Source organism: Cenococcum geophilum (assembly GCF_001692895.1).
Source record: "Cenococcum geophilum 1.58 unplaced genomic scaffold K441scaffold_6, whole genome shotgun sequence".
Taxonomy (NCBI): Eukaryota; Fungi; Ascomycota; class Dothideomycetes; order Gloniales; family Gloniaceae; genus Cenococcum; species Cenococcum geophilum.
The window spans coordinates 1,201,702-1,213,025 of NW_027137564.1; the positions used below are offsets into that span (position 1 = coordinate 1,201,702).

General features: G+C 33.9%; 2 protein-coding genes across 2 annotated transcripts; both read left to right on the forward strand.

The window, feature by feature from the left end:
• Positions 1-4,884: 4,884 nt before the first annotated feature.
• K441DRAFT_542186 (uncharacterized protein) lies at positions 4,885-5,148 on the forward strand (the record flags this gene model as incomplete). Its single annotated transcript, XM_067642678.1, has 1 exon — positions 4,885-5,148. A coding segment is annotated over one exon (264 nt), but the record flags the coding sequence as incomplete, so codon positions are not given.
• Positions 5,149-5,331: 183 nt separating this feature from the next.
• Positions 5,332-5,598, forward strand: K441DRAFT_543092 (P-loop containing nucleoside triphosphate hydrolase protein; the record flags this gene model as incomplete). Its single annotated transcript, XM_067642719.1, has 1 exon — positions 5,332-5,598. A coding segment is annotated over one exon (267 nt), but the record flags the coding sequence as incomplete, so codon positions are not given.
• Between the last annotated feature and the right edge of the window lie 5,726 nt (positions 5,599-11,324).

The window sequence follows — 11,324 nt, forward strand, 5'->3', positions numbered from 1 at the left end:
AGGCGGACAGCTCTTATACATATAAGGCAACCATTAATAGAACTCAGCCTTACGCCTAATTTATAAGAAGGATTAGAGGTTAAGCGGGACTTGTTATATACTAATATATTTAGAGAAACAGTCCCCGTTCCTAGGATTACTTACCTTTAGCGTAAATTATCTCCTTTAAGTCGACTACTTAGAAGTAAGGCGGCGGCTCGTTTTTATATAACCTTTCCTACTTAATAACAGCTATCTAACCGTGTCTCTAACTGGTATTGATTGGTGTTTCCTAGACATTATAGAGTTTTATCTTAGGCGCCGGATTTAGTTATAACTTAGTATTACTTTAATACTTACTTACAGATTTTAATCCTTGTTTATAATTACTGGCTCATTTAATCTTTAATTAAGGGATAACAACTATATTAAAGCAATGGATTTGGATTTAAATATACTTAGCCAAAAGAGGCGGTAATTACCACGTCGGCCGTAAGTGGCGGCTCTAATTTTTAGCATATCTATAATTTAGTGGTTACGGTGCGAAGGTGTCTATAATTTAGTAGTTACGGTATAGAGGCGTCCATAACTTAGTAGTCGCGGTGCGCTACATCTAGGATTTAGTAGTTACCGCATAAAACGCCTCCCCTAGTCCCCTAAAGTCAGCCCATCCCGCCTACCCTAACACATCTATAGTCTTATACTAACTTTATTTATCTTAGGAGATAGTATATAACCCCCTAGAAAAGCATTTCTAATATTACACTAGTTCTTCTATAAGTCGCGATAAGATATCTAAGGCCACTTCCCTATAAGTTCTGGTATCGCCAGCACAGATATAAGGGCGGCAGGTTAACTAGGGCAAAAATATAATTACCTTCTCCCTTTACCGCTCTTAGTTATTTCGGTTGTAAAAATGCACAATTATTAGTTTACCTACGCTACGTATTTCTATACACAGTTCTTTTATTACTTTATACTATTCCGTATTATACTTTATTAGTACTATAAGCCAAGCCACTTCTAAGAGCATCTTTTGCTTTAGGTACTCCTCCTTTTTATTTTTCCTAAACTCATTATTAGGCTTCTTATTTAGCAGTACAAGAAGCTCTAAAAAGTCTACCCACCCCAAGACTTATTATAGCCAATAACTTAGTTACTAGAGTCTCTATTATTACTTATATTAGTTATCTAGGTTTATAAGGCCACTATATTAAAGGAATCCACTAATAGGGAACTAGGTTATAAGTCTATGGAACTCCTACAAGTAATACCGCCAAAGCCCCCGCCTAGCACGCTAGGTACTTATTATTACCATTTTATTCCCTTCCCTACTCCAGCCTTCTAGTATAGTGCTATCATTCTTAATATCAAGCCAACTCTTAGTACGCGTCTTAACAGCTTTAGGAAGCGTCTTAGTGCAGGTTCTATTTACTATAGCCCAACTTATTATAAAATAGGAGTAGCGCACACATCTAGGCTGCAATGCATCTTCTTAGGTTATAGTAAAATAAATCTAGTCGGATAAAGCATCGCGAATAATTATACTTAGTACAATTATTAGCTTTTTTCCAGCTATAGCAAGTTTAATTCTCCTTATCTTCTCTCAGACAGATTATTACTTCTTAGTAAGTAAATTATCTAACCTCTAAAGAAATCCTCTAATATAAGGTAGTGGGTATGCGTTACAGTGTTTACGGTAATATCTTTATCAGAATATATAGGTTTTTAGAATTATAAATTGCAGGAAAGTAACAGGATTAAAGATAAAAACCCCAATATCTAAAGCCGTTTAAGTATCCGCCTCTTTACGCCGTACTTAAGCTAGGGTGGCATCTATCGTAGTGTTTATAGCGTTTGTAATTAGTTAAAAGCATTTTATAAAACCGCACTTATCCCTTAACCGTAAATTCGCGTCTAACCGTTATTAATAAAAACTAGCCAATTAATTAAGCCGAATTTAACGCTCGTATTATTATAGGGCTATAATCGGCATCTTAACTTATACAGCTTAGTTCTCCCTTATCTGCAAGCATTAGGGATATAGGAAGGTATATTAAGGCGAAAGTTACTAGGGGCGGGATTTTCACACTAATTTAAGGCTTTATTAGTGGCGTCCGGGGACAGTAAGCGGGTTATGCCGGTTAGAACAGTTAGAACGGTTAGAATAGTTAAAATAGTTAGAATGGTTAGATTAGTTAAAGCGATATAATTAATCAAAACAATTAGGTCTTCGTCTTATAACCCTACTTAAGTTATATTACATCGTCCTAATCTTCCGTTTTAACGCCACTATGTCTTATAAGTCCAGCCAAGACGTATATACCGCTGTAGGATATACAGATAACAAATAGAAATACTTTTTAGTAAGCTATATATTATACGCACTACAAAGTATTAGTTAACACTAGGCAGTACTTATTACGTAAAAAAGCTAAGGATCTTATTAAAACCTATAATTCTTAAATATAGGTTCCTCTACCTGTCTAAAAGGAGGTTTAAACTTATATAATAAACAGGCTACAGAAAGCGAACATATCCCTAATACGTAATAAGGTTTTTCAGTAGTATATATTACAGGCTATTAAGAGCAATTTCCCTAGGGTATAATCTTAGGGCACAATTCCATCTAGTCAGTTTTAGTTATAAATAGTCAATGTAAATACTTATTTAAGTTTTAGCGCAACAAAAGGCAAGCTAATTAAATAGTTAACCTAAAACACTAGATAGGCCTTAGGATCCTGCAAACTAATTAAGTATTAAACCTAAAATACTACGTAAGCTGCCTTAGGACCCTATAAAGAGAGGAAATAAGTAATAAATGGCCGGGATAAGGATATATAAGGCGGGCGAAGAACTAATATAAAGCGGGTATTTAGTAGAAGGGGGATTATATTCCAAAGCGTTAGATTAATACCACTTAATACTAGTTTACTACATAGCCCTCCTCTATCCACCTTATTTAAACTCCCCTAACGCATATAGAATCTACTATACACGCCCACGCTCTACCAGATATTAACTAAGAGTTGCTATTATCCTAGTCCCTATCCATTAGATAATTTCGCTCTATATATATTCTTGTCCGGTATCTAGGCCCCAATCCAATATTAGGTTTTAGTGACGATTCTACCTTATTTTTAGTTCTTTAGCTATTTAGGGGAGACTAGGTGCAAAAGGTCTAGCAGGCTATCTTGCTTAAAAATTATTATAGTAAATATATCTTATTCTATAAAACCATAAATTATACAGCTATTTAAGACTATTAACTATATCTATTCCGTCCTTTTAGTTATTTCTTTCCTCTCCTATACCGTGCAATCTATAAGATCGCAATCATTACTAGTTATATATAGGAAGCGGCCAACTTATATATTGTAGATAGTAGCAGGAATTATAGCCAGCTATATAAGTGTCTAAATTCTGTAACTATAAGTATATCTAATAATGGCCAGGGTATAGAAGGTATTCTCTAAGCTATATACCAGCAAATTACTCTACACGCATATATATAATGTCCCTATATAAAATTATAGTTCTATACTAACTAGACGTTTAGGTCTTTATAAAAAGTTCAATACTTATATAAAGTACTATTTAGATCCTTTTTTAACTCAAATTAATTCACCTAAAGCATTTTTATTTTAGCTCTTACCTAATTACCTATATCCTTAAAGTCGCCCGTTTTATTATCCTCGCCGTTAGCCAATCAATTAACGTCTATTAAGTTATACGCCTTATAATACCAATTCTAAGGATATTTCTATTGGTTGGGCTCTCTATCCTATATAAAATACCTCACCTAGTAAGCAAAGCAGAACCGCTACTTAAGCAGCCTTAAGCTAGTGACATTAAAAGCTAGCAGAATTATATAGAGGATCTCTTAGTAGTTATACTATACCTACGGCCAAAGGATTTAAAAATATAGTCGTTGCTTTACCTAGTAAGTATCCTGCAAATCTTAGCTAGGCTACTAGCAATATTACCATTAATACAAACGGGTATATTTATAGATACTACTATAAATAAATCTAGTCTATATTCTTATCCTTTCTAAATAGCATTAACTAACCGCTTAAAGGTTCCATTCCTGTTCAAGAATTTATCTTATAGGTAATAGCTCTACTTACCTTTATTCTAAACCGGTTCAACTTATATATAAAGGGGCACGTCATAAAATGTTTAATACATAACCTAAAAGAGCACGCCTTAAGACACGTTATAACACTCTCACTAGACTTCTATAGCAATAATAGCTCTAGGGAAGTCTTAGAGGTTATAGTCTTAAAAAAACAATATATCTATCTTGCAAAGAGTCTAATCCTCAATTTAATACCTTCCGCAATCGACGTTATTACCTTCGTAGTTTATTTCTCGCACTTTATCGATGCATATATAGGACTTATTATAATAGATGTAATCGTCATTCATATCTAGACTAAGCTCGTTAAAAATCCTAGGCTTTTTCAAATATATTAAGACTATAGTATAAATAGGTATAAGGAGGGCCAGATTAAGTACAACATAGTTATATACTAGGATCTGGTAAAAACAGCCAATTATTAAGATTAGAAGTAGCGCGGATATTCCTCTATATTAATAGATAGTAACAAACTAGAATTACGGATAAAGTGTCTATAACTTTTTACTGGTCTATCTAGGGAGGGATTAAAAGCAATTAGCCTAGCAATCTTAGTACTAGTCTTACTTATTCACCTTATATAGGATACCGCAAGTATAGGCAGCTTATTTATTTTAATCGGTTCCTAGTAAAACACATTTATGTTTATAGGCTATCTCGTATAAACGTACAATATGCTAATAGGCTGCCTTAGTGTAAAAAAACGCTTTTCCAAACTTCTTTAAACTAAGCCATCTATCATTAACAAAGAAGGAGCAATATACCTTAAGGTTACCGCCGGCCGCGTTAAATTTAATAACATCTCATTTTCTTACGCCAACAAGCCAGCGGTAAAGAAGATTAGTTTCATAGTTAAGGGCGGAAAGACTATTACACTTATTAGACTAACTAGGAGCGGTAAGTCTATACTTCTTAATCTCCTAAAGCGGTTTATTAACCCTAGCGAAGGAAGCATTAAAATTAACGGCCAAAATATCAACAACGTCACACTAAGAAGTCTGCGAGAAAATATTGCAGTTATACCCTAAAACCTTAAAATACCAAATAAGTTAATTAGGGAAATTGCATTGTATAGGCTCCATACTAATAATATTAAAATTATAGAAAGCTATAAAGCCGCTTCTATATATAAACGGATTATATATTGCAATACTAGATACAACATAGTGGTTAGGGAAGGAGGTATTAAACTCTTGGGCGGTAAGCATTAACGCATTTCCATCGCAAGGGCCTTTCTCAAAAATCTAAAGATTTTGCTTCTTAACGAAGCCACATCTGCTATAGATAATATAACGGAGAAATTAATTTACGAATCGCTTAAAAGTCGGGGAAAAGGTCAAACAATTTTAACTATTACTTATCATCTTAGCACAGTTAAGGGTGCCGATAAAATTATTTTCTTAGAAAAAGAAAAGATAAAAGAAAGGGGAAGTTATACTAAGTTACTTAACCAACGTAAATCATACTATAAAATGTAAATAGTAGTAAATAATATAGACAGAATGGAGGGGGTTAGAAGCTAGTATATACGCTTTATAGATAGCATATACGCCTTATAGATAGTATATACACCTTATAGATAGCTAGTACGCCTTATAGTAAGTATAGTACGCCTTACAGATCTCTATATTAGTAGCTATAAATGATATACGGCCCGCCAAATATAAAAGTTTATATAATATGCCAAGACTTCTGCCTTTTAGGCTGCCCCGCATGTCCACCTATAAATTCTAGACTTTTAACCTTCCTATTCTTAATCCTAGCGAGAAATATCCAGCATAGAAAAATATACACAACTATTAAAGCAACTCGAAAAGCTTAATCTTAGTACCAGATCTAACTAGGAAGAAAACACGCTTATTAAATCTAAGAGTTATAAACCACATATCGTAAGTTTTGCTATTAAATAATCCTATAGGCCCCATAATAACAATTCCAGTCGCCGCAGCAACGTTGGATTTGTGTATGTATCCTTCTATAATAATATTAAAAGGCCTAATAGAAGGTATAGCATAGTTATAACGGAGCTAGACTTGGGGAAAGGTGCCCCAATTATAAGCATTTAAAGTGCGCACAGTGTAAACCTATATAGGCCTTAACCACTATCGCTATTTTAGTAGTACTGATATAGGCTATACAGATTTTCTGTAACGAAAGTTGTAGAGGCCAGCCACTCTCAGTCTCCTATATTTAGCTATATAGTCTAGTATTATATAAGTCTGGCCATTTTAATCATTAAGCTTATTATAATCGCTACTAGTGTTACTACAGAGATAGTCCGCTAAAATATAGAATAACGTATATATATAAACATAAAGCCTATAAGGAATATCTAGTAGAAATAGAAAAAGAGCTAAATATAGAGTCAGATATAACAACTTAGTGCCTTATAAACATACCGTATAAAAAGTCAGATATATCAGATATAAAAACTTAGTACTGTGTAAGCATACCTACTTATATTTATATAGCACTACTAATAGTAAGAGAGTGTCAATATTAAGCTAAACACGGACTTATTAAAGGACCTATTAAAGTTTACAAATATACACACCTTTATTATTCTAAGTGCAAATATAAGTTTTATTAGGGAAAGTAGCTATAATACTAGTACCAGGAGCCGTAAATAAGAGGGGTAGTAGCGATAAGGATTTAATTATAGTTTATCTTCAGTCTTAGAGTTAAAAAGCACTATATATTTAGCGCAGTTTATTAAATCAAAATTAAATAGTGCTAGCTATTAGAGGATAAATTTAATACACGCTTACAAATGCTCCTATATCTATATTCCACTACTCCAACTATTATTCCTTACTTCCTCCATAACGATTTCCTTTAGGCACTATTAATTAATTAAGGAATTTTATAAAAAGAGCGAGCTAGGTAGTTAGGCATAGCGCCCTCCAAACATATAGCTAGGATCTTAACAGATTTAGTAGCTATGGCTTTAATCTTATAAGCTAGGAGGTCGTAGGAGCTAGGGACTCATAGGAGCTAGGGGATCCTACGAGGTAAGTAATTATATAAGTAGGGTAGTCTAACCTAGCGCCCTCTAATTAATGCCTAGCGTACAAACTGGGTATTAATAGGTTTAATAACTTTAGCTTTAATTATACGAGCTAGATACTTATAGGAACTAGCCGATCCTATAAGCTAGGTAATTATGCAAGCATAGTGCTTATAGGAGCTAAGCAATCCTATAAACTAGGTAATCGTACAAGCTAGGCGATCGTGCGAACTAGGTAATCGTACAAGTAAAATACTCATGGGAGCTAGGCAATCCTACAAACTAAATAATCATATAAGCTAGGTAATCGTGCGAGCTAGGTAATCGTACAAGCTAGGTAACCGTGCGAGCATAGTGCTTATAGGAGCTAGGTAATCCTATAAGCTAGGTAATTATACAAGCTAGGCGATCGTGCGAACTAGGCAATTATGTGAACTAGGCGATTGTACGAGCTAGGTGATTGTGCGAGCTAGGTAATCGTGCGAGCTAGGTAATTATACAAATTAGGTAATTGTATAAGCTGGGCGATTGTGCAAGCAAAGTAATTGTACGAGCAGAGTGATCTGACCTAGCGCCCTTTATTAACGCCTAGCATGTAAATAAAAAGCAAATATTAGGAAAATACTAGAACTATAAAAAAAGGAAATATGTAAGTCCAAGATCTAGAAACATTAAAGAAGTTCCCATATATATAGACTTTATAACAACTCGCACCCCCCTTATATATACTTAGAGAAGTTCCTATATAAACAGCCCTATAAGCGTAGCTATAAGTCTAAGCCCCCTTATATAACCTAACTACCCCTTCCCACCACACTGGAATAGATAAATAACTACTAGGTACTATAAATAGAGAAATAATTTAAATAAAAAGAAAACACTATAAAAAAACATATTTATATCCTTAAGATATAAATCTATAAGTACCGTAGTCTTAAATATAACTAATAGTTACTAATATAGCATGCGTCTTAGGTCTATAAGAAATTCAAAAAATCCTAGGTCGTTAGTATAGATTTACCTTTACTTATTACTTTTAAGGTAGTAAATAAATTTATCTAAGTAAAAGTATAGATTATCGCGAATACTTTATAGCTCGCTATAAGTTAAGCAGGCAGAGACTCTAGTGGGAATAGTAAAATATTATTTTATTTCGCGATAGGCTAAATAAAGAGAGGCTAAAGTTTTAACCCTTTAACCAGCTTTTATTAGAACTCTTCTTTATATTTTTATCCTTTACTTATAAATTTAAGACTATAAAGTTAAGGCCACTATATTTAACCGTCGCCTATATAGCCTTATCACTTAATACCTCTCCATTGCTATCTGCCCCTATTTCTTAATCTTTAGTGCTAAAACTATTTTCTCCGTCATATAATATCTCTACGTCCCATTCTTAATCCTTATTACTAAAGTCACTTTCTAAACCAGCTAACGCCTCTACGTTACCGTCATCTCTAAAGTCGGTTTCTCTATCCATAAACGTCTACTTACTAGCTAGCAATTTAGGGACGCTGCGCTTATAGGTACTTAGGGTTACAAATACCACTTAAGAAGAAATTATAGTCGATATTATTGGGATATAGAACAAGCCTATAGACCTCTAAGTACTGGCTACTCAGCGCTTTAAATAAAAGATCTCCCTTAACGCAAGGCAGATTAATAAAAGTTAATTACCGCCTATATAAGGCAGAGCGCTTATAAAGGGCTTAGCTAGAATGCCAATTAAACTACCCTAAAGGCACTAATAGCTCCTTTACTATAAATAGGGGGTTAATATACAAGATTAACTGGCTAGGATAAGTATACTACTTAGGCAGTATCTTACCCCGGAAAGGATAGGCGTTAGAAGTAGATTATATAATGCTATTCCTACTAAGAGAGGCGTTATTAGGGGTTATTATTAACTTCTAGTTCTAGTTTATAACTTTATATAAACGCCTCTAAACCCTACTAAGGCATACAGCGTCTGTTAGGAATCGTCAGCTATTTAAATTCAGCAATAGCTTAGCCAATAGCTACCCCCAACAATGCCTCACTTAATACTTTACTTGTAGATCACTTTAGGCGCCTATAGTCTTAGGCGCAGACAATACATAAGCTAAAAGTAATCATAGCCACTAAATATTATACCATAAATACCACATAAAGTAGAAAAGGGCGGCTAGTATACTCCACCTTTCCCTTCTACCTTTTGTCCTAACTCCGCTTTAGGAGAGAAATAGAATATAAACGTCATACTCCTAGCTCTTATATACCATTAATTCAACTCACCTTTAAATCTAACCTCTTAACTATATATCCCTTACTATCTTTATAAGAATACTAGACATTATATACGTTACCTTAACTAAGCTTAGATATATTGCTAACATAACCTATAAGTCCTCAATTAGTACTTATAAAAACATCATAATATACTATCGCCCCGAAGATAATATACCTATTCGTTAACTTACTAGAAACCTTAAATTATCCTAGAATTGCATCAATAACAAAGACATAGCATCTACCAGTAGGGAGAAGAAATAATTGTAGCTTTCCGACCCTATATAGAAATAGATGCCTTATACGCCTACTTAAACGCCTAATAAGGTTAACTTTTATAAAATTGATAACAATATAGAGGGTAACATGCAAAAGGATACGGAAATATACGCCAATTACCTTAAGAGCCTAGAAGGCCGTAGTAAAACCAAAACAGTCTTACCTAAGCCAATAGAGAGCTATAGTAAGGCTAAAACAGACTTACCTTAACTAAAAGAGGTTCATATTATAGGTTTGCCGGTACCTCTAGGTATGTTTATAAAACACCTATATATTATTTAGCAATACTAATAATTAAGTAGAAGATAGTTTAGCTAATCCTACAAACTTCCTTAGAGATATACCTCCCCCGGCTAAAGCGTTAACAATTTCCGATGCTACAATTTTAGACGGATAACTAAAGTATCTCTTATTGTGGTTACTAACTTACTATATAATAGAGGACTTAAAGCGTCTCCAAAACCCTAGATATAAATCGGTTATATCTATATATAGTCCTATCGCAGTAGTATACTAGTATCCTACCTAGGTTTCACCCGCGGGTATACCGTATAAGAGACTTATATTATACTATACTAAGAACCCATATTACCTCCGTTATCATGCTAGGATATATAAACCGCTTAATAATATTATAATAGAGATAGCTTAGAGGGGTAAACTATATAAGCAAAGGGACTAACCAAAAAAGGCGCCAAATAATTATTTAGAAGATCTATTAAGGAGAGGGACACGTAAAAGAAAGGTAGATTATACCGTAAATAGAGCCTCTAAGAAGCCAAAGAAATAAGAAATTTCCTATAAGAAAAGATTTTCACAATCACGTTCTTATTTTCTAGCGTTAAGAATTAAGGCGCCAATTAGGATTTCCTTAGCTTAGTATTATTTTTCTATCTAGTTGCTTCTATGTTAAGAGTATCTTATTATCGTTTGCATATATATTAAATTGAAGTTAAGAACTTACTTACAGTAAGCTTATAAGTCCTCCACCTTTATATACTTAGCAGCGATAAGTTAGCCGCCCTATAACTTATTTAGTCCTCTATAAAGGAAAAACTTATCACTTTCCTATTTAAATATCTTAAAATTAGCCTTTATCGGCCTACCCTCTTTAACCTAGTTAAAATATACTAGTGTCTTCTTAACTAGTACAGGATAGAACTTTTCCTTTAAAGTAGTTAGTAGTCTTAGATAAACCTTAGTCCACTAAGCCACATCTTTTCTACCTACTAGCCTCTAACGCGCCTCTATTATATATCCTTCTTCCTCTATCCTCCATCCTTTACTCCTAGTATCGTATTTCTACCCTTAACTAATACTCTCCTACATTCGCCTCTTTAGCTATTATATCGTTTGCTTATTAAAGGAGAATTATATATTAAATTTAAGCTAGAACTAGCCCTGCCCTTTATAATAAGTGTTTACCACATTTATATACTTAATTAGCAATAAGTTAGTAGATCTAACTAAGCTTGGTATATAAAGCAAGCGGAACTACTTAGCGACACCTCTACTAATCTCTCCACCAGCTACAGTCCTCATCGCCTCTTCTCTACAACCTCTTTTTTACTATATTCGCCGCTTACTCAGCCTTATACAACTACACTACCAAGGCCGATCGTAGAACAACACTTAAAAGCGTGTTTATAT